The sequence below is a fragment of the Castor canadensis genome, chromosome 12, assembly GCF_047511655.1.
Source record: "Castor canadensis chromosome 12, mCasCan1.hap1v2, whole genome shotgun sequence".
NCBI classification, from domain to species: Eukaryota; Metazoa; Chordata; class Mammalia; order Rodentia; family Castoridae; genus Castor; species Castor canadensis.
The window spans coordinates 116,066,616-116,094,100 of NC_133397.1; the positions used below are offsets into that span (position 1 = coordinate 116,066,616).

General features: G+C 43.9%; 1 protein-coding gene across 3 annotated transcripts in view; it reads left to right on the plus strand.

Annotated features, from left to right (window-relative positions):
* Nucleotides 1-514: 514 nt before the first annotated feature.
* The window catches only part of Vav3 (vav guanine nucleotide exchange factor 3), a 341,328-nt gene continuing 314,357 nt past the window's right edge, over nt 515-27,485 (plus strand). Inside the window, exon 1 of one of the 3 annotated variants that reach the window (XM_074050867.1) lies at nt 515-1,003. In XM_074050867.1, coding sequence (XP_073906968.1) covers nt 800-1,003 — 204 coding nt within the window. In that variant the 5' untranslated portion in view covers nt 515-799. The remainder of the gene's footprint in view (nt 1,004-27,485) is intronic. The other 2 variants (XM_074050865.1, XM_074050866.1) reach the window with 2 other exon arrangements.

Here is a 27,485-nt window from a genome sequence, read left to right on the forward strand (position 1 = left end):
CCAAAAAACACCCTTGCAAGAAACTAACGTGGAGGAGCAGGCTGGGGAATTCTGTGTAGGAAAGAATAGGAGAGCTAGATCAGGGGAGGGGGGGGCGAGCGCAAACTTTGAGCGGTGTGCCCCACATGCTCTGTGCCTTGACTTTTCATTTCCCTGGGGAGTCGGGGCGCCCCAATTAATCCGATCACTCCTCCGATCTCCTCTTTTTATTATAAATTGCTTTCATTGTTTAGGACGTCCCGGGGCAACCCCTATCGCATCACAGCGTTCATCCGTGGACGCCTGGGGTGGTGTGAGCCGCGAATCTGAGGGTTCGCGGGTGGGCGTGGTCGCCGGGGTCCCGCTCGGCCACCCCCGCCCCCTCCTCCTCTGCCCCTCCCCCCCAGCCCCGCCCCGCCCTCGGCCGCCGACCCCCCAGCCGGGGCTGCTGGCGCGCTCCCACCCGCGCCTCCGGGGACTCGCGGACGCGGGGAGACCGGCCGGGCGCGCTGGGCATGCTCAGTGGCGGGGCGCCGGGCTCGCGAGTCGGAAGCCTGTGCGCGGCCACCGCCGTCGCCAAGCCGGCCGGGGCGCACGGAGAGCGCGCGGGACTCACTGCAGCGGCGGCCGGGCCACCGCGGGGACCCAAGCCGAGCCCCGCGCCGCGTCCCCGACCCGGCGCCCGCAAACTAGAAGACGCGCTGGGCAGGGGCCGACCGAGGCTGGCGTCGGCGGGGCGCGGAGGAACCGCGGAGGTGCCCGCCGCATCCTCGTCGCCCGGCTGCCTGGCCGCCCCGGCCACCTCCCCGAGCCGTCGGGCATGGAGCCGTGGAAGCAGTGCGCGCAGTGGCTCATCCACTGCAAGGTGCTGCCCGCCAACCATCGGGTGACCTGGGATTCGGCGCAGGTGTTCGACTTGGCGCAGACCCTCCGCGATGGAGTCCTGCTGTGCCAGCTGCTCAACAACCTCCGGGCGCACTCCATCAACCTGAAGGAGATCAACCTGAGGCCGCAGATGTCCCAGGTACAGGAGCCGGCCGGCCGGGCGTCCCCGCCTCCCGCCACATCTCCCATTAATCATCCAGCTAATTTCTTTGTGTAAATGCAAACATCTAGGTGCGCTCGCTCGGCTGGCCCCGGCCGGCCCAGCCTTCTGTTTTGGGGACCACTTGGGCTTGTCCTACCTTGGCTTGAAATGGGTTAACCCTTCAGCTGAATGCGAAAGCCCTGTGTCCGGACATGGTGTAAGGATTTCATAAATGCCTTCTGTGAGGGGGAAAGAAAGAAGTTGTCTTGGGGTGCCTTTCACCTACTTTGCGTGCCTGTGTGTTTGGGGGTGGGGGGGTGGGAAGGGGCAACAAAGGGAAATTTGATCCAGCGTTTCCGTGATAACGATGAGAAGGGATGGGACCAGGTGATGCGATCATTTTGCTTTTAGGCTGTTCTTTTTGCTTTGCGTGTTGTCACTATTCGCTCTTGAAAGAGGAACCATGACATAAACGAGGACTGTAGGAAGTGGAGGGCGTTTGGTACCGTTATCTGAACAGGAATGACACTGGTCAAAGGAAGGAAAAGGAGCGGGACACACAGGCTGTTCCCCAAGGCCCCCTGAGCTTGTGGCCAACTGGAAAGCAGGATGGTTGTGCTTACAGCTCTTTTTCAACCATGTGAGGAGAGAGCCCGGCCTCTCAGCAGCAGCGACAGGAAATGAGAAGTTTCACTGGAGATTCCGCTTTCTTTCATTGGGTCCTAGGCTCAGGTGGTGTGGAGCACGTTTGGCTCCTGTGGCTGAGCTTTGCTTCGAGGTGACTTTTTGAGGATTTTAAAGAAAATGTAGCTCTGGAAGGCTGTGGGTTCTTTAGAGTGGGTTCAAAAGTCACAATGCAGTGGAATAGTGGTTTCTTGGTGCCATCAGAAAGTTTCTGTTGAGAAGTATGTTAAACACAAGTCGGAATCTCTGCTTTCTCTTTCACAATGTAAAAAAATCAGTTTCAACTTAAAAGTGAGAGGAAGAGCCCCTTCCATGACACACTATAATACCAGTCCTGTGATACAGAGCCACAGGTACCTAAGAAGGGACTGGTTTTATATGATTTAATTATATATTTAAAGATAGAGTGCACACACTTATCTCTGGTTCTCAGTATTTCATCAGGATTCCTCCTGCACTTCAAATTCTGCATCCTTTGCCTGCCTGCCTTCCACCTGTTCGTGAGCAGGCCCCAAGAAGGAAGCTATGTAAGTGTTGAGATCATATGTATTTACAAAGTAAAGTGAATTGTCTTACACTTTCTTCCCAATCTTCATGATTATTGCTAGCTCCGTGGACCCCTTCAGAGTGGTCCAGACCATGGCTATCCCTTGGAGGGCTTTAGTAGATGTTTCCATGTGGTAAGGAGCAGCTCTCCTGAATACAGTTCTGGAGAGAGCTGCAGTCATTTGGTTTTCCATTCCCATAGATCCCTGTTTTCCACTTTGCCTGTAGCCTCAGGAAGTAGTGTGGGTCAGGAGGCTTTGGCGCACCAGCAAGGGAGTACAGCACTGTGCACATTTCCTGAAACTTCAGTTTCCTGGAACTTTCAGCAGTTGTTCATTCAGTTCTCAATAATCCAAGTTTTCTTGACAGCTGAGGGTCTCTCTTCTCTAACCCTCCAACCTTTATTTAAATGTTAATGATGAATGAAAACCTTTTCAAATGTGCTTTGCTCTTTTTTTTCCTCCTCTTACAATGTAGTAGATGTAATTTAATCTTTTTGATGACTAAGGATCATTATTATAAGCATCATAAATGAAAATTGAAAATTGAGCACATAACAACTCTCAAGAGCTCTCACTGTGCCCTACTGAGGGTACTACAATGAATATCCAAGGATACTTGCCCTAAAGAAATTATTATGCTGTCAGACAAGCCACCAGGTTATAATGAGGTAGGTTGAACAGCTCAATGATTTTCCTTAGGTGGTGGCTGTTTTGAGTTCTTCAGTCTGCTCACCCCTGAGCTTTCTGCTTCAGAATTCCCTGCATTTTCACTTGTAATGCATCACAAGTAAGTCTTAAACATGAACACTGTGAGGCTGGAACCTGAATTTGTTGGTGGCTGTTTTTATTTTGCTTCCTTCTTGATTCTTGGCCACACTGCAGACCAGTAAGGTTGCTGGTAACAGAGCTAGGCAGATGAGTTTGTATTATGCAGGTTATTTTTAAATCCTTAAATGAGTTTTATTAAATGGTTTGATGAAACAAGTTGACATCTCTAACATGCCTACCATGCTCAGTGTACTTGATAAATGTTCATTATTAGTAAGATTATTTAGTGTTTTTTTCCTGCTATTGTTATGTTAACAATAATAGGTTACAATAAAAGCTTTAAAAAATTGTAAAGGTTTATAAGTTCCTTTGGACTGACATCTCTAAATACTTCTACTTCGTATGTCCTTCTTGGGAGAGGTTCCTCATCATCTCTATTCATAGTGTGTAGGGAATAACTTGTTAACCTAGTGTCTTTTGTATCCCCTCTGCTGGGAATATTCCTTTCTCCAAACATCTCTGCCTTCTCCCCCTTCCTTCACAGCCTTGCCTACTTGTCACCTCCCTAGAGAGGGCTTTCTTGGCTGCCTTCCATAAATTGCATAAATCACCTTCTATAAAATTGCGTCACATTTCTCTCTGTTTCCTTATCCAGCTGCAAACATGTTTTGCTAATAGTGACTTGCATCCCAGCTGCTTACTCTTCTGAAGCTGGAGATGCCGTTACTAGTTCTTGTGGCTTTTTGCTATGTCCAAGAGTCATTTCTTCCACTTGGCTCACGTTTTATTGAAGATACTAACTTGAAATAGATTATCTTTATAGTACATAATCTTTGAATGTGGAAAGTCATTGGAAGCTCCACCTTCAGAGTTTTGTGGCATTCTGAAACTGTTACGAGCAGATGCTGACAAAGGAAACTTTATTGATGTTTTCCTTATTGCCTGTTTTTACTTTCCCCAAAGAGGCTATAAAATGACTAGCCTCTTTTAATAAGGGTGTTTATTCCAGTGAATGGGATGTTATTTCATCTTCTTTTTGTTAGCCTTCAGCCTTATTTGCATTAAAAATAAATAACCCTGCAAATAATGATTGCTCAATTATAGGTTTGAATCTTGGGCTATTCATAAGCTAATTGAGTGAAGCATAAATGGAATCCCACTTCTCTCATTGTTCTTCCCAGCTGTGGACAGCTGGTCTTGTCATTTTGTTAAGATGACGATCACCTTCAGTTTAGAAACAAGTACTTTCTAAATACTGATTTAGATTTTGCTTTTATTTATAATGGACCAAAGAGGTAAACATCACATTTAGTTGTACATTTGGCAGGCTCCCTTTATTATAAAGAATAAAGTTAAATAAAATTCAGGTGGCCATTGAAAATTCAAGAAATTTGGTGTCTGTATGTATTAGACTGCTTTATTTTTCATCCAAAACAATATTCTAGCCAGGACGTATCAGTGGCTGGAGGAGAGCACCTACTGGTTGTGCCCTTGTGGATAGGCACGACTCATTGGCTCCATGTCATTTTTAGCCGCTAAGAAGGTTTCCTATAACGCCTGTAACCAACCGTGGATCTGTCATTGATATGATTTCAGTCTTATTGGTTTGAAATTTTAAATTTTGCTTTATACTATGTCTTAGAGTAGTAGTAATACATTTGATGAGTTTACCAGCCATTATATACAGTATGTACTTAAATTGTGTTTAAAATGAATTTTTTCTGTCTTGCAGGGTTTCTTCAACAAATTATTATTATTTTTTTACTACAGTGAGCCGGGCATTATTTAGGACACTGGCTTAGAGCAGTGAACAAACTCAACAGTCTTTGCCCTAAAGGGATTTATATGTTAGTGGAGAAGATGGACCATAAACAAATAGATTGCTCTGTAATAGAATGCACAATGAGAATGTTTGAAGCTGGGTAAGGGAATAAAGAGAAATGCAATCTGATTTTATAGAAGGAGGTTTATGCAATTTATGGAAAGTAGCTAAGAGAGTCAGGAGGTGACAGGCAGTGCATGAAGGGAGTAAGAGAAGGCAAGGATGTGGACATTTGGAAAAAGGAATATTCTGAGCAGAGGGGCACCAAGTGGGAGGTAGTTAACTGGCAGCCACACTAGAGGGACAGCTAGAAGGCCAGTGAGGCTGGAGGAGAATGAGGTGGGAAAAAGCATTTTTGGGGGACTTGTGGGCCCTTGTAAAGACTTTGACTTTCACTGTGAGTGAAATGGGAGGCCAGCCGAAGGTTTGAGCAAAGCCATGGTGTGACCCTACTTAACCTTTTCAACAGTGTCACTGACTGCCTGTTGTGAGTAAATTGAGGAGGATCAAGGCTGGGGGCAGTCAGACTAATGCCCATTCAGGCAGGAGGCTTGGTAGCACTGAGCATATCAGTAGCAGAGGGTGAAATAGTATAACTTTGGGTGGATTTTGAATGGAGAGTCAGCAGAGGTCTATTGATGGGCTCAGATGCAAAGAAGAGAGGAATCATGAGTGACTCCAGAAGTTTTGGCCTGAGTTGGTGGAATGACTGTAAGATGGTGACAACTGGAGGAACATAGCATTGAGAGTGTGGGGAGAAGGGGAGGAAGATCTGAGCTAGTTATTTTTGAAATGTCTAATAAACATCTAAATGGAGGTGCTGAGCAAGTGGTTGGAGAAGCCAGAAATGAAGATGTAAAATTTGGAGTCTTCAAGGTATAGGTGACATTTAAAATCATGAGATTGTCAGTCTCATCTAGGATGTAGTATAGAAGGAAAAGGTCTGAGTGAGCCACAGAGATGCCTATCACTGAGGTTACAAAGAGGGAGAGTCTGTGAGATAGGAGGGAAGCTTGCAGAGTACAGTTCTAGGAAATCAAATGAATACAGTGTTTGGAGGAGGAGGAGTGTCAAATGCTGCTGATAGAGAAGTAAAATAAGGACTGAAGATAGATTATTGATTTGAACAATATCAAGGTCCTTGTGACCCTGACAAAAGCAGATTTGGTGGTATGGTAGGCGAGCACCTTAATAGAGAGAAAAAATGAAATTAGTGGCTAGTAGGGAAAAAGAGACAAGAGAGGGCTGTTTTATTATTGCTTAGAATTTTTGTTTATATGAAAAGTTCTTTTAGATCGTATGTATGTGATCATATGCATATGTGTGAAAAATGTATGTATATAAAAAGACATAAGTGACACATATGTTTAATACATTCCTAAAGGTTTTTCTCTGAGTACCATTGCAACTTAGAGTTATAGTATGTCTTTCCACACACTGTTGTCCTCTGAGCACAGTGTTAGGGATGTAGCATTTGTAAAAAAGTGTGTCACTATTGTCCCTAGGATTTCCTTCCAACTTGTAAACACCCAGTTGGATTTTGATGTTACTCTTTTTGGGAAAGTTAAATAAAGAGAACTTTATTTCTGCTATATATAGCCATATATTTAAAAATTATATATTAGTTTCAGTATTGTGGTGTGCTTTAAATGGTCTGTTCTCCTTGCGTCCTAAATAAGGTGATGGCTTGTGCACATTTTTAGGTTATATAGGAAGGAGGGATAAAAGGCTGTCATTGTCCAAAAGGAATGGTGTCCTAGTTACATTTTTAGTCAGCCAAGAATAATGTCATCCTTTAGTCTTTCTTCTCAGAAGTCAGTTACCTCTTTGCCATGTTGATTTCCTTTCGATTATCTGCTAGCATAATTTTAAGCTTGACTCCCATCAGGGGCTTTTCATTAAAGTAGTCACTGTACCATAAGACATCTTAAGCACTTGTTCTGTTGGCTCAGCCTGGGTTCTCTTGGAAAATTGTTTGTCATGCAAATGGGGTTTATTCAATGTAGATTATGGTATATTTCCTAATTTTCAAATGCAATGCATTTATTATTTTTCAAAAACTGTGACAATTGGCATTATCGATAATTCCCCTTCTCCTGAATCTCTTCTCTTCACTCTTCCCACTTCTTGTTTCCTTATATCTCTTATTCTTTCTCAGGTCCCTCTGCCAGCTCCTCTTTCTAAACGTTCCTTAAACATTTTAGAGTTTTCTCCTTATTGTCTTTATTTATTTATTTATTAGTAGTACTGGGGGTTTGCACTCAGGGCTTTGCATTTGCTAAGCAGGCATTCTCCTGCTTGAGCCAGGCTTTCAGTCCTTTTTGCTGTGGTTGTTTTCGAGCTAGGGTCTCGCTTTTTGCCCAGGCTGGCCTGGACCAGAAGCCTCCTGTTTTATGCTTCATGCCTTAGCTAGGATGGCAGGCATGCATAAGTGTGTTAGTTGCACACTTGTGAACTTTTTGTTCAGGGTGACCTTGAACTGAGATTTTCCCAATCTTGGCCTCACAAGTAGCTAGGATTATTGATGTGAGTCACTGATGCCCAACTCTAGTTGCCTTTTCATGCTATGAGTCTAGGCTCTTGTATCATCTCATGACACCCATGGTGTTAATGTACCACGATGGACCCCATATGCACACTGACAGTTAAGGTCTGCCTGCTTTACATGCAGCCTCCACATCTGTGACAGCCGATTCATGGGTGAAGTCTGGTCATGGTAGAAAGTTCACTCAGCTGAGTGAGAAGTGGATTCGATGGGGAAAATCGGACATGAACAAGACTTCTGCTGGAGTCAAGAAAGGAGAGGGCTGGCAGAGTGGCTCAAGTAGTAGAGCACCCACCTAGCAAGTGGAGGGCCCTGAGTTCAAACCCCAGCACCAGCCAGAACAAGGGGTGACTACAGGGAAACAGAGGTAATTGAGTTGGAAAGACAGGGCTTTGGGACCTCTTAATGTGGAGAGAGTGGAAGGGATCCAGGCTGAGCCCCAGGGTTCAGGCTTGGGTGACTGGTGAGCGGGTCAGGGCATGATGGAGGGGCAGAGTCCAGAGGGAATCAGTTTGGGATGTTGAGCTTGGCATTACTACCAGTTACCTCTAGCTTCTCAGTCTCAAGCATCCCACTCTCTTACTGCTCTTATGTTTCTGGCTTATTCTACTAAGACCTAAAATCCCACCATCTTTTGAACTCTTTGCTCTTACCACCTCTTCACTGCTTTCATTTCCTTCCTACTTGGCTTAAACACCATAGCAATTATAGTTACTTCCTTGGCTTCTCTTATTTATTTTGCTCATTTGAGTAAATAAAACCCTGGTTAAATCTAACCTGTTACTTATTTCCTGCTTACTGCTGAGCTGCTGCAGCTGATGGAGGAAACCCATAGCATGCGGACCCTTCTCACTTTAAGTTCATGATCTCTAGCCTCAAGTGGGCACCATAACCTACCTGGCCATCTGGTTATGTTTGTTTACACAGCGTGCTCTCAAACTGTGGTCCAGGGATGTCTAGCAGTCCTGAGATGCCTTTAGGGGTTCCATAAGGCCAAAACTCTTTTTGACATCAAGATATTTTTCTTACTTCCTCAGAAGTATTTAGTAGTTTTCCAGAGGCTACTTGATTTTGCTGGTGTCGTTGCTGCAGTCAACAGTATGTGCTTGTGTGTACTTTAAATTTTCAGTTTAGAATTCTAATACTTCAACATTGATACATGTAACCCCCACAAACCAAAGCTGCTAAGAGTTCTCAGTCCTTTTTTTAAGAGTGTAAAGGGGGTCTGAACACCAAAAAGTTTGAGGATCACTGTTCCAGGCCAGGTTGGGGAAAAAGTTAGTGAGACCATATCCCAACTAACAAGCTGGTTCTGTTATCTCAGCTATGTGGGAGACTTAGGTAGGAGGATGACAGTCTGAGGCTGGCCCTGGGCAAAAAGTAAGACTCTATCTGAAAAACAATCTTGCAAGCCAAAAAGGCCGGGGGTGGCTTAAGTGGTAACGTGTTTACCTAGCAGGTGTGGGGCTCTGAGTTCAAACCCCAGTACAGAAGAAAAAACTTTGTGTGTGTGAGAGAGAGAGGTGGGGGGGGGGGGGAAGAGAAGGGGGAAGAAGGAGGGAGAGAGAGAACAAGAACAAACAAGATTACTTACTTTGTGAGTCTTCCAGATGCCTCTTTGGTACCTTTTCTCTCCTCCAGTCTCCATCACCTTCTTCTCCATTCTTCCTCTCAATTAATGGAAATAAAGTCAGAGGAGGGCTCTCTCCAGCTCTCACCTTCTACCCATGGATGACGCATCCATTGCTCCTGTATCATGAGTGAATTAACAGTGACCCTGGCAAGGGCCATTTTCTCCTTCACTTCCCCTGCTGCCCTCACCTGCATCATAGGTTCCCTTTGGGATCTTTCGCATTTACATCACATATGGTATTATTTTTCTTATTCTCTTCAACATATGTTTCCAACGTAGAGCCATAAACACTTGTGATGAGCACTGGGTATGATGGAGAGTGACTAAAAGTTTGACCTGAACCACTGGGGCAAGTGGTTAGTCAACTTCCCTCTGTTTGATGATTCCCAGTGGACCACAGATAAATCCAGAGTCCTTAAGAGTAAATAGAAGAGCCACAAAACAGGACCAGGCCATGGGTGCAAGATCCTTCTAGTCTGTACTCCTGACCTTTTGTGGGTAGTTGAAGGAGCTCTGATGTTAAATGTCTCTGTGCTGGTGCCTGTGCCTTTTTCTCGTCTTCAGGTGCCCTTCCTCATTTGTCTGCTTGAAGGAAGACGTTTGCAGTAGGTCTAGGTCTTCCCTGACTTTACTTGAAGGTGTGGCTGAATACGTGCTGCTTTGTGCACCACGCTGATGAACATGTAGGTGGAGTGCAGAATTCCTTGCCTTGCTTCGCAATTTTTTTTTCCTTATTTGTTCCCTTCCAGGTTGTGACTTGCTTGGGGCTGCCATAGGCTAATTCACTGAATCTGCGTATCTAGATGTTGACACCAGGAATCACACAAACAGGCATACAAAAATAGGCATAAACTCATTGGTGGATTGATAATGACTCTTCATTTACAACCTTTTAATGATACCTACATAAATTTGAAAAATAAGACATATTCAGCACTGTCTATACCATTAAAAACCCAAAATACCTGTCCATTAAGTGCCATCATTAATAATAATAGCAGGTAAAATTAATCAACCCCCCCCCCTTTACCAACTGAATGACTTCCAGAAAGTGATAGAACCCATCTGTTCTTGAGTGTCCTCATCTCCAAAACAGACCTAATCAGAGCCTACTTCCTAGGGTTGTTGTGAAGACTAAATGGACTAAGTAAATATATGTAGATGCTGACTGTTTTTGTTAAAACCATTATTGCTGCTCCTGTGAAAATGTGGGAGGCAGTAGCTAAATACGTCCAAGGCCTTATTTTATCTAGTCATCACAAACTGAGAGTCAGGCACTGCTATTTATCCCCAAGTGATGGACCCCCTGAGGCTAAGAGGGATTTAGTAATTTGTACTAAGGAGTTAATCTGGGTGGAGCCAAGATCAGAACTTGAACATTTAAAGAGAACTGAATTCTGCTCAGCAAGGCTATTGAATATCTGAGCAGGAAGGCAGTGAAGTTTTCTTTTTTTCATGGTGTTGCTCTCTGGGGCATTCCCCTGGAGGAGTGTTCTTTGATTGACTTTGTGGCTGTTGTTAATAACACAGTCTACTTGTCAGATACTGAGTTATCATGTTGATTCAGGATATTGAATGTATCACATGACTGATTTCATGCACATTTATCTCACTATTCAGAGTAAAATGGGGTTAGACCTCCGGCAGGTATATGAAGGGAAAAGGAAATATAATCAGATAGAAAAACTAAGGGAAGTTAATTCGGGGAAAAGAGAAAGTGAGTGTGGCTGGTCCTTTTTGGCCTTTCAGTACTGTGCCTTGTAACAGCTGGCCTGGAGCAATTGCTTTCATGCTCTGTCCTGGAGTCAGGAGTGCCTGTACATCCCTGGGAAGCAGAAACACTTGTTTTAAATGGTATGCTCTGCAATGATGTTCTCTTTCTCTCTCTCTCTCTCTGTCCCTCCCTCCTTTCTTCCTTCTCTCTCCCTCTCTTCCTGTCTTTCTCCCCCTTCCTCTTTCTCCCTTCCACTTTCTCTCTCTCTCTGTATTTTAACTATTCTTGTAAATTCACAGATACCCATTGTTACCTACCAAGTGGAATATTATCATCTCCTCTTCCCCATTAGCAGAAACTCTGTATGGTATTAAGGAAAATCCTAAGTTTATATTCTGCCTTTCCCCAGCTTTGGGCATTTAGAGGCCAGAACTATGAACAGCAAAGACATTGACCTTTGATTTCCTAGAAAAATTATTTTAAAATTGTATTTTGTGCTGCTTTCTGAATGTGCTTTCAAAATATGTGTTGCAAGAAGTGTAGTTAGCCTTTGAGTCTTACGTAACAGGAAGCCAGCAGCACACGCTACTCATACAGAGTTCTGTAAAGGGTCAATTAATATGGAATACTTAATGATACACTTGATACTTACCTTCCATGATTTTCAAAGTGCTTGTCTTAAAATAGATCTGTGACAGCTGGTCTGAATAAACAAGCATCATGTCTTTTTATTATGTCTTTTTCTGGGGTCATGGAGGCATTGTGGTTAAATGAAAGGTTTTGGGTCAGGAATCAGAAGACCTGGGTTCTAGTCCCAGCTCTGCCTGACAAGCCATATGACCTTAGCAAGTGCCTGCTTCTCTTTGTGTCTGCCTTCTGTAGCAGAGTGGTAGCAGCAAATACATACCACTTAGAAGGCATTATGATTTGGTGAAGACCAGGGATCAGGCAGAAGTGACTGAATCCCAGCACAGCCACTTAACAGCATGGTGATCTTGGGTAAGTTACTTTATTTTTTGAATTTCAGTTTCTTCTTTTGATGGACAACAAATTGTAAAAGCCAACTTACAGGATTGTGGCAATATTCAGATAATACGTTTAAATGCCTGGCTCACAATACACACTCAGTAGGATTATTTCCTTCCCCCTTTCTCATCCTTCCCTGGTCCTCTTAAGTCTGTGAAGCAGGAAGAAGATCTTATCATGACTCTACAGAGGAGGAAATTGAGATGTGCGCTGGCTAAAGGGCTTTTCTCAAGGTCACACAGACAGGAAGTGGTGAAGACAGGACCTGAGTCCAACTGTCCTAATTCCAAATTCAACAAAATTTCCCATTACTGCTGCCAAACTCAGTGGCCATGTGGTGATTTGCATGAGGAAATGTCTGGGAAAGTGCTTGCTGGAAGCAAGGCATGCTCTGCAGATGGAAACCGACGTTGTGTCATTTTACACTGAAAAGATTTATGAGAAGAGCAACATCTAAGATAATACCTGATTTGAGTTTTGTATACTTCAGTTAGATTATGGATCGTCTGCTCTCCATTTGACTCTGTTCATGGGAATTGGTGCGTGTGAGTTGATTGAGTCAAGTTGTCCACTAAATATTAGACATTGTAGTAGATGCTGAGGACTTAAACTCTGTCCCTTACCTGTGTTACCTGTCTACACAGCATGGAGTTCAGTGAAGCCATATACAACAGGGGCCAGGGAGTTGTGAGTTAGAGTGAATGGGCATGCCAGTGTTTGGTCGATGTGGAATGCTTTTCTAGATTTTGTGGGTGTGCAAGGTATGACATCAATGTGCCCAAATGGATTTTCCACGTGTATGCAAGTTGGGATCAAGGTATTTCTTTCCTTTATGTAGACATTTGCTTAGTACCTTCTGTGTGCAGGATCCAGAAGACATAAAGATAATCACATGAAGTTCCTGCTTTTGGGAGGCTGGGAAAAAGTAGATTTGACCTCAGAGTCAGGCTTTTACAAGAATGCAGAAAGGTAGTAAACCACTGGATGGTTCCAGGCTGGCGCAAAGGTGCACACAGCTGGGTGAGAGAGATGAGACCAGGAAGAGGAAAGACACGCGAGTGGTTACTAGAGAGGAAGAAGGTTTGAGAAAGAATGTTGGGTGGGGAGGGAGTGCATGAGATGGAGAATGTGCAAAGACATTCAAACCTCAGTAATGAGCCATGATGAAATATCCTTAATAGCATTAATACCGGAACTTGGCTTCACCGTTGGCATTTGGCAGTGAAGACATTAACATGCATATCTTTGATATGGACAGGTGATGGCTTATTTTTCGGAATATTATGAAAGCTGAGGGAGAAAAGACCTAAAAAGTCAAACTTTCATGACCATCCAGGGTAAGGTGCTGAAGGTTAAGAAGCATGTCCTCTTTTTCTCCCTGCAACCTCCAGACTTGTCACCTCTCCCTCCTTCCATTGTCCTCTCCATACTCTTTAGGTGATTGCATTTTATCTCCTTCCCTGGTCCATTTGGTCTTGGCTGGATACCCTGAGTCCTTCCACAGTCAGCCTGTTAAGTTTTCCCTCAACGCACCTTCACCTTGTATGACATCAAAAGGGTGGTCACACTAGCCCTGGAGCACCCTCCTCCTCAGAGCTCTCCTGCCCTTATATCTGAGCTATAGGGAGCTGCTGGAGAGGTCACACCACATCTCACAGCATGTTGTGACTGTTTGGTTTCACTGCAGCTCACTATTCTGTCCCACCTCTTTGCAGTAGTTCATATCACCCTCTTCCCCTGTCATCTTCCAGTTCCCCAAATCCCAGGCACCCCAAGTCCCCAACTCTGTCCTGTAAGTTCAACTAGTCCTCCTCATTACCACTCAGTCTTCCTGAGACTCAGCTTGTTCTCAGTCTGTCCCATCCCCCTGACCACATGGTGACCAGAACTACAGCTGCTAGACGTAGCAACTGTTCCAAACATGGCAAGTGTACGTTTGTGTGCATTGTTTTTGTCTTGTGCGTCTCATGAAAGGGTTTTGAGTCTTTAAGGGGATATTTAATGAATTAGAATCCAAGACAGGACCAGTTTTTATGAGAACTTTGATTCTGAGGAGCAGGACACTATGCACTTAGGTGTACTTTTTCTGGTTTGTGGTTGCCAGAATCTAGCGGTATGATCAGGTGAGTACTATCAATGAACCAGCAGCTCTTGAGTTTTTTTCATTTCCCAGAAGTACCCAGGCTGCCTGTCCCCTCTTGCAGCTAGCTCATAGCATCTGCTCCTTCTTGCAAGTTTTCTTAAGGGGGGGTGGGGGAGGGGTAAAGTTATGATTCAGTAATGCAGCCTTCTCTTAATCATGTGTGCACTGCCTGACAGGGAAGTAATTAATTATTCTGCTTGTCAATACTTCATGATGTAGGTTTAGCAGGAGATGTTAAGCTTCCTAGCATTTGACCTTCAAATATGATGAAACGTTTGTTGACTGAGGAAAGTTAGTGAGCTTAAGTCAGTCAGACACACAAGAAATGTTCGAGTTCAAATTATTTATGATGACAGAGAACTTGGATATAGAACCTTGCATTTGTCCAGAGACTGTACTTTGGGTTCAGCAGAACAAAGCAGTTTGTCGTCGGTAAGGGGAAAGCAGGAGCTGAGTGCGCTAGACCTCAGAATAAGCACTAACACAGAAGATACAGGTACTTCCAGACATACTGTTTGAGAACATGATATCATTCTTGTTAGCATCCGTATTATCCCCATAGATTCTAAAATGAGAATCTGGAGAATATTTTTGCAGTGGCTCAGATAAAAATTAAATAATGAAAATGATGAGCACGAATATCTAATTTTAAAGGAGTAAAACCTCGGCTATCCAGAAACTTAGCCATCCAGAATTACTCAGTTCTCAAGAGAGCTTAGGTTTTGCTATGATGAGCCAAAGTATGTCCTGATTTTCTGAGAACTTGAATATTCATGTGTTTTAATGTCACCATGAGGTTTTCTCCTACGTTGGAAGTTCCAGGAAATTGGAGGGCATTTTTTTTTTTTTCAACTTTTCATTCTTAACTCAGTATCTGTCATGGAGTGAGTACACCTATGAATGGATATTGAGTGACTTATTTTATGAACCCCTAATAATGGTTGTGCACGAATGCTAGATTTTCTTGTCTTTCTGAAGGATGAAAGGAAGGATAATGTTCTGCCAATTGCCTTACAAGTGGGAGTCAGCAAGGCATATTGAAAGGATGTGGACTTCAGCATCGGACACACCTGGGCCTCAGGAGTTTTCCCACAAGCTTTTGGTTCTCCTGACCTAACTGGGGGCAACCGGAGATGCAGAAAGGACAAAGGGTAGAAGACAGACATGCAGAAAGTTGGGGCCAGGTGTGCTGGATGCTCGGATGAAGACACACAACAGTCTCATTGCTTCTTTTCTTCTCTGTTCTTTAAGGCCTTACTTCTTCACTGTTCTTTACAACCTTGCTTCATTTCTATTCTTTAACGTCTCTTTCCTTAGACTCGCTTTGTTCCATGTTTTCTTTAGTCTCTCTTAAAGTCTTGGCCCTCAGACTTGCACTGTCCCATGTTCTCTCTTTAGCTTTCTTAAAGTCTCGGTGCTCAGACTTGCAGACAAACAGCATCAGCCGCGGCTAAAAACTGCATTAGCATACTTGCACTGTCCCATGTTCTCTTTAGCTTTCATTTAGCTTAGCTTTTCTAAATTATATGTATAAAGTTCTCAGTGCAGAAAGATGCTCTGGTGGACACACACAACAGCTACCAATCGCAGCTGCCTGTAGCTCTCCAATCAACGTCCTCTGTCCTCCTTCAGTGAGTCTTTTATACCCAGTGGTAAACAAGGAGGTGGAGCAACAGTTCTCTGGGAGGGGCATGACCTTGTAACAGGAGAAACCTGCCTTCCTACTTCTCTGAAGGTAAACAACTTAGGAAAAGCAGCTGTGCTGCATTTTGCACTTTGCCCTTTTCTGGCTGAGGCCGTGCCAAACTCAGCCTGTAGATCATTGAGCACAATTGTGCTTATGTCTCAGGCTTCTCCATAATCCACTCCCCACACCTGTGTTTGTATCACACCCTATTAACCGAGTGGTTGTGGGCAAGTTCTTAATCTCTCAGCATCTTGGTTTTCTTGCCTGTAAAATGGGGTAATTCTTACTGTAGAGTGTTGTGAAGACCAAGTGAGCTCAGATGGGTAGAATACTGTAGGGATGTAGTGGGCACTTTTTAGTAATAATGTGACATTCCTTCTTTTCTCTGTCTACCCCATCATCAGTCTTCCTGTGCTTTAAGGCTTTTCTCACGGTTCTTTTGGAATTCTGTCATTTTGCAGATTTGTGACAAACATTTCTTCTCTGTCGTATTTTTTCTGCAGATGTCTTATTTAGACCCAGAGTCTAAGACTTGAAATATTGTGACTTTAAAAATGATTCCATTGACATGTTTGCCTGTTGATTTATCTGTTAATTTCATATGTGACAGTAGTGATAGAGCAGGAGGCAAGAACAACTCTCCACCTGGCTTTGTCACCAGTCTGCCCAGTGATCCCCGAGCCTCAATTTATTCCATTTCTCTGAGCCTTAGTTTTCTCTGTGATAACTGAAAGCAGAAAGGACATAGACGTTAGAATTCAAATGTTGAATTTGCTACCAACCAGCTGTGTGATCTGGGGCAGGCTCTTTAACCTCTCTGTCCCTCAGTTCCATCTCCAGGACACACTGTTTATGCTTCAGGCTGCTTGAGGATTAGATGACATATTGCAGGTTCCTTCCTCAGAGCTTCCCTCTTGCTAAGCTCTTAAGAGAGTAGCCAAAATAAGCCTGCTGCTCAATACTGTCATGTGTTATTAATGCCTGTTTTCCTAGGAAGTTGAGAGACCCAGTAAGAAAAAATAATTCTTATAGCTGAAGAATGTTAGAAGACTGAGCAGTTTTCTCACAGCCATGAAATGGAATAGTATGCAGCCATGAAAATGAAGACCAGACCATTTTATTGATATGCTCCCTGTGTATGTATGTCACTTGTCACGTGGACTATTTCCAGTTCTCTTTTATGTATAGCATGACTTTCCATATCCTTGTACAGATTGTTTCTCCCCTCTGGATTATTTCTTTCAGCTTTATTTTCCAATGGGAAATTTCTAGGTCAAAGGTTATGAACACTCTTGCAGCTCTTGTTAATACTGCGAGTTAGTTTGCAGAGAAGCAGGTCCAATGGACAGAAAAAGGAAGTTTAGTTGACAGCAGACTTCAGTATTATTTTGGTTTGATTTCTAGTCTCAGCCACATATTTGCTAAATTACTTTGAGCAAGTCATTTAACCCTTGAAGTCTATTTTCTCATCTGCACAGTGGAGTAAGAGTAGCTAGCTCATGATGTCTGTCAAGCTCTTAGTTGGTGCAAGATGTTTACAGTGCTTAGCCTTCTTTGTCCTGAATCCATCTGTGTCTCCACTGCCCATTCTGATTTTCTTTTGGACCACTGCCACCTAATTAGTTTCTTTATGTGTATTTTACCTTTGATAGTCATTCTCCCAACTGTGTCATCAGCAGCCTTAAAATGGTGAAAGAAACTCCTCCTTACACCCTAATCTGCAATGGGCAGGATGCTTTCCTGTGCTCTGAGGATGAGTAAGGCCCTTTGTGATCTGATCCTGTTGTCTTCTGAAGCCTTGTCTTCCCCCTCTCTTGCTCATTCTGTGGCCACTGTTGGCAATAATGGCGCCGATAGGTTTCAGTTCTTACTGCACCCTTAAGCTCCTGTTTTCCAGGGTCACGGTCCTGCCTCCCAAGGTCACAGTCCTGCCTCAAGTCTAGCTTGAACCCTCCTTCTGCCCCAACCTCCAACCAGCATGAACCATAAGATCCTAACCAATCAGATCATGCCGAGTCTCACTGAGGTTATTTAAGCCCCTGCCTCTCTCTCTCTCTCTCTCTCTCTCTCTCTCTCTCTCTCTGCTCTCTCTCTCTGCTCTCTCCCTCTCCTACCTGGCAATAAAGAATCTCTTGGCCAGATCACTCCTCTCCACATGGTCATTTTGGGTCCTATATTTCCTTACATTTGGTGCCATGACTCAGGGCGGGTTTCCCCACTAATCCTGGTGGGACCCCGATTCCAACTCACCCCACGACCACCGTGAGGACGTGACTGTCCAGGACTCATCCTCCCGATTGCCCTCGCTCGCATCCAACACTGGACATTCTTTGGTGAGTCCACCTACCCTTCTTGGGCTCCCTTTACGGTCTCTCCCTTTGGTGTCTCTGGGTTTTAGAACACGTCCCCTGCTTTGGGCATCTCTGGGTGGCTCAGATGGTAGAGGGATCCCCTTCTCCGCAGGGTTTGGATTTTACAGGGTCTGGGACCCTACAAAACCTAGGCCTAGGTAATCCAAGCCGCCGGCCTCTGGCCTGCAAATCACCTGAACTCAGTCATGTGCACTTTGCGTTTTCTTGGATATTTGTGCTGCGTGAGGACGCTCCACAGTACATAATATCCTCCTCTCCCATTCCAGGACCGGATCCCTCATAATGGGTGCCTCTATGTCTTCTCTGCCATCTGACTTCCCACTGAGATGCCTCCTCAATAATTTGGACACCTTGGGTTTGACCACAGATATAAAACCAAAAATTTAATCCGCTTTTGCACTCAAATCTGGCCCACTTATCCTCTAGACAACCAAAATCACTGGCCTCTTTTCAGGTCTTTAAATCCCAACCTTTTATGGGACATATAACTACTGTGAGCAATCGGGATGATGGGGAGAGATTCCATTATGTCCAAGCCTTTTCATACCTCCGTCTAAATCCGGCTCTCTGACCTCGAACCCTCCCTCTGTACTTTCTGTTCCCCTGCACAGATTCTATCAGCCTGTAAACCAGTTTCTAAATCAGCCAATTCCTCTCCAAACCTCGTCCTTCCCCATGTAAACAGACTTCTTGCACTGCTTACGATACCTATCCCCTCCCACGTGTCCTCTGTCTCTGTCTGCCTTCCCCTCCCTGGGCTTACTGGGACCCTGCCTCCCATGAAAAACCTGTAGCATGGTACCTTATGACTTAAGCTATTCCAACTAGTTTGCCAGGCCTCTCAGTCTAATGTAACTTTAAGTCAGCCACTTTACAAAAGCGCTTGCAAAAACTTGCAGCTGCCACGCTCACCCTCTAACTCCGCCCCCACAAAGGGAGGAGGGAAAGCAAACAGGCGCATCTGTGCACAGGATGCCGGCTTCTGGACACAGCAAAAACGCCTGCCATAGCTAAGAAAATCCATAGAGAGGACCCAGCAAATCCTGGGCTGCCAGCCACACGTGGTGATGGCTGTGGCCTGCCGCCACTAACCCCTAGAATAAACGCACACAGAGTACATAGGAAACGGGGAAGGGCAACAGGCTGCAGGATCAGGCCTAGGCAGTGAGGGTCATTTGTCCCAGGTGTGTGTGGAAGGAGTGGCGCCTTGCACAAGTCCTGCTCCTAGCCCCACCTCACACCTCAGGGCATCAGACCCACCCTTGTAAGCCAATTGTTAGCTCAAGGTTATAGACCCAGAAATAATAAAATAGATATTACTGTGGTCTCTAAGTTTCTCATTTAAAATTTTCTATACCTTTGGCCTCAGCATAAATTTTTCCCTCCAAATATGAACACTAGTTGTCCCATATGGCACTTTTATTGGCCTGAAATGCCCTCTGAATGCCCTTCTCTAACTTTACAAATGATTTCTTCGTTAAAAAGATAGCCTTTATTAAAGAGGCTGCTTTATTAAAAGCAGGCATGCTGTTAGCTAAAAGACAGGATCCTAGCGTTTTGTTCTTTCTAGATGGGACCTGCATCTTCCAGTCTTTGGCTGGTAGATGTTATAAGCTTTGTACTGAGGCCTGGCCTCAGTATGCCTTGGGTGACCAAGAGAAGTGGCCTTCACAGGGCTCCTTAAATTACAGTACCATACTCCAATTAGACCTTTTCTATAAAAGTAAAAAAAAAAAAGTAAACTGAGGTCCCCTATACAAATTTCTACCTTCTAAGTCACTCCAATACTCAGAACCTCTTAACGAGTGCTTCCCTCTTCAAAAGGCAATGGTAGGAAGAGGGCAAGTCTTATGTCCCCTTCCAGTTATCAGACCTAAGGGAAATTTAAAGACATCCAAACAGCTGTACTGATGCCCAGACAAATACATTCAAGCCTTTAACTCTGTGACTAGACCAGACTCTTATCTCATTAGAGAAGCAATGGGTTTGGGCCCAGGCCAGGTTGGAAATGATTATATGGCTCAAGCAGTAGAGGGCCGCTTTACAAGCAGGAAGTCCTGAGTTCAAGCCCAGTACAGCTAAATTAAGAAATAATAATAATAATATTTGGGGTGTGGAAGTAGTTCAGTGGGAGAATGTCTGCCCAGCATGTGCAAAGCCCTGGGTTCAATTCCCCAGCATTACTAAAAAAAAAAGGTAAAGAAGATAAGTGGCATTAATGTCACTTCAGCCATCTCATAGTAGAAAAACGTAGCTTAACCTAGACCAGATCCCTCATTCTTCAAGTGAGGAAACTGAGGCCCAGAACAGTTCAGAGATTTGCTCTCCAGAGTGTCAGGTGTCAATGTAAAATAACAACTTTACTTTACAGCAACAACCTATCAGAAAGCATACCACGGTGGACTCAGAGTCACAGGTGAGAGAGGTTCTCCTCAAACATAAATTTCTAACAGTCAGTCCCAGATATTCATAAAAACTCAGACTGTGGCTGAAGGGAAAAGTCATTGAGCCAAGTGACACAGCCAGCCATGTCTGTATTTATGGCTACGTCTGTATGTCCGGGACCTTACTAACAGGAGAGAAAAAGATAAGAGACACCATGGCCTCATTGCTGCTCTCAGAGAGGGCCCAACCCAACTGGGGCCTGAATCCTGAACTTGCTACCATGGTGGGCAGGAGGGGCACTTCTGCAGAGAATGCTTAAGGGGGACAGCCCAGGAGACAGCCCCGCCCCCAACCTGGACCCTGCCCTCTGCAAGGGTAACCACTGGAGGTCTAAGTGCCCCCGTCACCACATGGAAGGTGAGGTGCCACCTTCTATGAATTGATGGGTTCAAGCCTCCTGTCCACATTTCACTTCTTGGCATCAATGTTGAGGAGCCATAATGGCAGAAAAACAAAAGGTCATTTTCTTCCTAGACAGTGGAGCCCATTTCTCTGTTTTACCTTTTTCTCCTGGTCCCCAGTCCAATGACAAAAGTTATCATTCGGGGCAAATCTGGCCAGCCCTAGAGTGCTAGTTTACCTGGCCTCTGGCCTCCTCTTGGGGAGACCTCCTCTTCTGTCACTCTTTCCTCATAGTACCTAAAACTCCAGTGTCCCTGCTGGGACAGAATTTACTATCTTAATTGAAGGCTCAAATTCTCCTCCCCCCAGGCAGCCCTCCCTATTCAAATAAAACTCAAAAATCCCTCACAGTTTCCACACCCAAAACAATATCCCCTCAAGCCTGAGGGATGATGAGGCCTTATGTCTATTACTAAAAACAATAAGGGCTACTAATTAGTTGCTCCAGCCCCTATAATAAATTTAAAATTCTTATAAAGGTTAATTTTAAAATACAAGTTACAAAGTAAACAACTGGAGAGGATATGGATAGGTAATAAATATATTTTTTGAGAAGTTAAAGGAAAAAGGAATGGTTTTTTGGATGAGAAGGGATTCTGGAAAGAAAGGTTTGTCCTAAAGATTGTTTCAAATAGGAAGGATAAGGACAAACCAGCCAGGGCTTAGTATGTTGTATGAAGGTCTAAGTAAGTTTTAAAAGTGCATAATAAAAAAGCTTCTGTGTGCGATAAAGTTAAAGTTGAATATAATCTAAGAGTTGCCTAAAAGATTTTTAGGGTCATGTCAAACTAAAATCAAATCCTCTATGTCTATGAAATAACAAGGTTATCTTAATATTGTTCTGCTCTGAGTAACATCTACAAAAAATTGTTACAGAGAAAGAATTTATCAAAGAAATTATTCGTGTTTTCTGCTGATCTTGTCAAGCTTTAAGTACTACTAAATCAGAGTTCATTTACATATTTGCTTATGTATCTTAAATGACCACCTTGTAACAGTGTTATCTGAATATGGTACAAACATTTAAAAGGTTCAAAGTGTCAATTTATATAAAATAATGAGCTAAACCTCTCTTTTATCCAAGAGTGTTACATTTAAATCCTGACAGCCCCTGCCTCCCACAGGTCACCTACCTAGGTGTGGCCTTAAAGGGACAGACTCACTCCTTGAGTCATAAATGCATCAACCCAATCTTCCATTTCCCAACCCCCATACCATAAGACAGCTTACAGCTTTCCTGGCAGTTATAGGATTTTGTAGAATTTAGATCCCTAGGTATGTAGTCCCTGAACAGATACCTTTTTATGCTCCTCCTAATATTCCTATTTGGGTCTTAAATAATGTATGGCCACCCATTTCTCTTAGAAAACTTGCCTCCAACAGACTCTGCTCTCAAGAAACAATTAGAAAATGGAGAAGGGAATTGGAGGACTGTTGAAATTGTCTAGGGAACAACATTTCACAGTGGTTCTCCTGGCCAATGCCCATCCTAATGCCTGTGTTCTTGCTCTCCTATTCTTAAGCTTCCTCTCTTGTATCATACTACATGTCTGCTCTTGCTAATCAAAAATGTAACCAGTTGTACCTCCAGGGATACCAACCTCTCCAAAACGCGGGGATAGTTGGCTGATACCCACCGTGCGGAGATTGGAGGATTGGCTCGGGACTCTTTAAGATCTATGACTACAAGGGACCTTCATCAACTTCAGGGAAGTGGAAATTTTCATTTTCAGAGCCTGGGTGTACGCCATCATGAGGCTCAGCACCCCAACATTGTTTGCCAACTAACCCTCCCTTCCCCTACGCCGCCCCTTGCCAGCTCAAAGAAGCCAGAGCGAACACAATGCCCCCCTTCCTTAACAAACAAAAAAGGGAGGAATGTTGACAATAATGGCGCTGATAGGTTTCAGTTCTTACTGCACCCTTAAGCTTCCATTTCCCAGGGTCACGGTCCTGCCTCAAGTCTAGTTGAATCCTCCTTCTGCTCCAACCTCCAATCAGCATGAACCATAAGATCCTAACCAATCAGATCATGCCGAGTCTCACTGAGGGGTATTTAAGCCCCTGCCCCTCTCTCCCTCTCTCTCTTGGCTCTCTCTGCTCTCTCCCTCTCCCACCCTGCAATAAAGACTCTCTTGGCCAGATCACTCCTCTCCACGTGGTCACTTTGGGGCCTATTTGAAACAATCTTTAGGACAAACCCTTCTTTCCAGAATCCCTTCTCATCCAAAAAACCATTCCTTTTTCCTTTAACTTCTCAAAAAATACATTTATTACCTATCTATATCCTTTCCAGTTGTTTACTTTGTAACTTGTATTTTAAAATTGACTTTATAAGAATTTTAAATTTATTATAGGGGCTGGAGCAACTAATTAGTAGCTCTTGTTGTTTTTAGGAATAGGCATAAGGCCACCACATTGGGTAATCTTCCAGTCCCATAATTTCTCACCCCATCTCTTTCTTCTAGACCCAAAACTGACCATTCCATCTTTTATTTCTTGGTTTTCAAATTCTCTTTTTTAAAAAAAAAACCTCATCTCATTCTCCTTTTTAAAACTCAACTCATTCTCCTTTTTAAAACTCATCTTTGCAATAACGTCTTCATAAGTGATTTTCTTGCTAGACCCTTAAGATTGTGACGTCAGAGGTCATTTACATTTTCATTCACAGCTGATTCTTGGGGACCAGTGTCCTGCCCAGCACTAGGGCTCAGTAAATACTTAGGGATGTTTAAATAACTCAGTTTACAATAACATTATTAACAATAAACACAGGAGAAAAAACTCAAGTGTATTTTTAATTAAATAAGACCATGCTTATTTTTTTTCCTACATAGTCTTTCATGTTAATGAGGGCAAGTCTGAAGAGAAAGCAAATACTTGGAGCGAAGAGACTTTAGCATCAAGCAGTCTTTCACCTTTGCCAACATTCTTCTTCAGAGATCCATTATAACATCACCTGAGCCATCTGGGAGGATGGGCAGAGAACCACCTTGAGCCAAATAGCATAGCAGGATGTAATGATGGAGGCGAGCATTCCTAAGGGATTAGATTACGCCTGCTACATTTCCTTTCATTCCAGACCTACTGCTTCTTTAGTTTGCATGTCCCAGAGGGGCAAAATATTTTATATTCTACTTCTCTAGGTTCTGCAAGTTCAAAGTTGCATCTTAGTTTTTGCAGAAGTAGAGTTTGTTCCTGCACTAATCCACTCAGTAAGGTTTATTGAACACGTACCATATTCAGGGTCTAGTTAGGCACTGAAGGTAAAACAACAAACCGGGGTTATAAGAGAGGTGTCTTTAAGAGGCTGCACTGTCAACCACACCCATATTTACCTGTGGAAGGACTTTTGGTAGAGTCTTAGCATGCACCCGGGAGCACCCGGGAATGTGTGACTTAGCGTCATTTGGGTCTTCTCTCTTTTTTTCCTAATATTTTTATTAGCATATATTAGTTGCATGGGGGGGGGGTTGTGACATTTCCATATGTGCTTACAGGGTACCTTGATTAGATTTACTCCTCCATCATTGTCCCTCACCCCCCTTTCCAAAATAATTTCAACAGGGTTCATGGTTCTGTTTTCATACAAGTATACAAAATACATTGACCACTTTCACCCTTCTCTCCCCTCCCACTAGTACCCATGCTCAAACAGACATGTTTCACCTTCCTGTCCTTCATTTTAAAGTGTATGTTAATTGTTCAAGGGTTTCACTGTGATACTTCACACACCCGTGTATTGTGCTTTAATTTGATTACCCCCCCTTTACTCTTGCATTCTCTCACCCCCCCATTATTCAGCTTTCAGTGCATTTCTTTGTGCCATCTTCACATATAGATGTAATGTTTTTGGTACCATTTTCTATTAGTCACTTTTCGTCTCTCATTTCCTCCTAGTGCTCTCAAACAGTGTCACTGTTACAAACACATTATATCTATGTATATGTGTGTGTATGTAACAGTGTATGTATTTTCGTATGCATTTATCTTTTAAGACTAGCCTGCACGTATGAGGGAAAAATATGCTGAGTCTTCTCTTTGAGATAGAGGCTGATTTTTTTTTCTCATTCAGATGGCCAGCTAAGCAGAGGTAGGTCTTGTCCTCAAGGGGCAGCCTACGATATGTGTTTTGTTGTTTGTTGCATGGAGAGTGGGTGTGGGATGGGGGGATAGGGAGAGTACCAAAGGCGAGCCTGCATTCTCATGCATATTTCCAGCATATACCAGCCTTTATCAACACCTATATTTTCATACTGTTTCTGTATCTGTTGCTCATTGGATTTTTCACTTGGTAGGAGAGAGGAGTATTTGCAATTTTGACCTTGGAGGACTTTGAAGCTAGTGGCAGCCTAGTGCACAGGCAGGTGACCAGGCACAGCTGCTTGTGATGAGTGTTAGGCCCCAGGAGTACAGGATGTGCTGATTCTAGCAAGGGGCCTAGGCTGGGCTTGCTGAGTGGGCTTGAAGCACTTGCATTTTGGGTTTTATGGGTACAGCTTGGAGTGGGGTTACAGGTGAAGTAGAGGAAGGAATTGAATCTTCTAGATCATTCGGTCAAGGTTGCAGGCCAGGTCTTGAAATTTCAACGTTGTAAGAGTTTCATTGTGTGAGGTTCTTCCTTTAAATTGTGAGAATCAGGCCAAGGTAGGAAGTGATAAATTGACTTTACCACATTCAGTTAATTTCATTTTGGCCAAAGGAAGGCCCTGGAGGAATTGATCTTACGTAATTTTGTAAGTTATCTTCAAGATCTTAATAGACCACCTGTCACACAACCAACCTCACAGACCAGGAAAGCATCCTTTGTGCAGATGAGCAGGACCTAGAAGAAGCTGAACTATGTCATGCCTCGGGCGACAGAGCTATTATTCTAATACTCTAGCAGAAGTTCCTCCCCTGAGAAACAGAGTTGTGCTCGCTCTGGGTCTGTTAATCATGAAGGTTCTGGCCATTAGATCATGGAACTGTCACTTGACTGGGGAACACGAGCTATAGTTGCTCTGGGTCTGGTACTTATGGCAGCTCTGGGAACTATACATGGCAGAATTGTACGTGTTAATAAGCAAATAAAAGGGAATGGTATTACCTGTATTAAAGAAGTATGTGCCGTTGTGTTGAGAGAGATAAATGAGTCAATAAAATTACCATAAGTGTGGACATTAAGAAGATGATAAAAGCGCCCAGGGTGGTGGCTCACACCTGAAATCCCAGCTACTTAGGAGGCAGAGGTTGGGAGGATCGTGGTTCCAGGCCAGCCCTGGCAAAAATTTAGCAAGACCCCATCTCAACCAATAAAGCTGGGTGTGGTGGTACATGCCGGTCATCCTCGCTCTGCAGGAAGCATAAATAGGAGGATGGAGGTCCACATCAGGCTGGGCAAAAACGTGAGACCCGATCTGAGAAACAAAGTAAAAAAGCAAAAGGACTAAATGTGACTGACGTTGCAGAGCATTTGTCTAGTGACGTCATATTCCGTATTCAGGACTTTCTAGTTCTTTTTCGTATGGGAAATTTGTTATGACGAGATACTGAGGAAAATGTTGAAACAGGAGGTGTCTGGCACAGGAAGTTAAAGAGAGCAACAGGAAGTGAGTCATGATGCCCCTCCTCAGCCAGAGTGCTAAAGGAAAGGAAAGGGAGGAACTGAGTCTTTCTTAAAAGAAAGTGGAGAAGAATTAACTAAATGTGAGGGGATGTGCCCTGCTTGTGACAGAAGACACAAGGACCTGGCCCTGGGACATACAGAATGCTGGTGTCTGGAGGTGTGCACAGTGTGCAGGTCCTCCCAGACCTCCAGCAATGGGGGCTTTGGGGCACTGAGTGCGGTCCTGGCCCCTGCTGAAACTCAGTTGGAGGAAATCCAAGGTCAGGAAGCAGTTTCACCGTCCGGAGCGATCACACAGCAAAAAGGCAGTTGTGACAGATGCTGTGGCCTGAGAAAAATTCCTGCTGATAAAGTTTATGGGGAGGATGACTGTGGTAGGCAGAGCCCACACCCTTCTGTCCGGTCCTGGAGTACCAGGCACATGGGGCTCAGAAGAACTGGGAGCTAAGAAATGTGGAAGGTGCTACCACTGGGGCCCCGGGGACCAGGGCTGTCACCACTCAGATGTCTATACTCTAAGAAAGGAGTGAACCCTCACTGCCTTCAGAGGACACACACTACTGGCAGTTGGATTTTCCTTTTAGTAGGAAATGCTTAGGGCCAAAATTCACCTCCTGTTTGGGGATTTCTTCTGGTTTACTCAGTGGGTCTTTTTTGGTTTTAAGTGTGTTAAAGTATATGTAACTTAAAGTTACCATCTTAACCATTTTTGAGTGTGGCGTTTAGTGTCAGTGAGTGTGTCCACACTGTGGTGCAACTACCTCCTGAATTTTTCCTTCCTAATGGGGACTCCGTACGTGTTAAACTGTAACGCCCTCCTGCCCATGGCAGCCACCATTCTACTCTCTGTCTCTCTGAGGTTGATTGCTCTTGGTACTTCATAGAAATGGAACCACACGTTATTTTTCTGTTAGTGACTAGCTTATTTTGTGTAGTATGATATCCTGAGGGTTTATCTATGTTGTAATATACACCAGAATTTCCTCAAAGACTAAAAAATAGTCCATCATAACATATCACATTTACTTTATACATTCATCAATCCTTGGACACTTGTCCCCTAATAGAATCACAAGCATTAG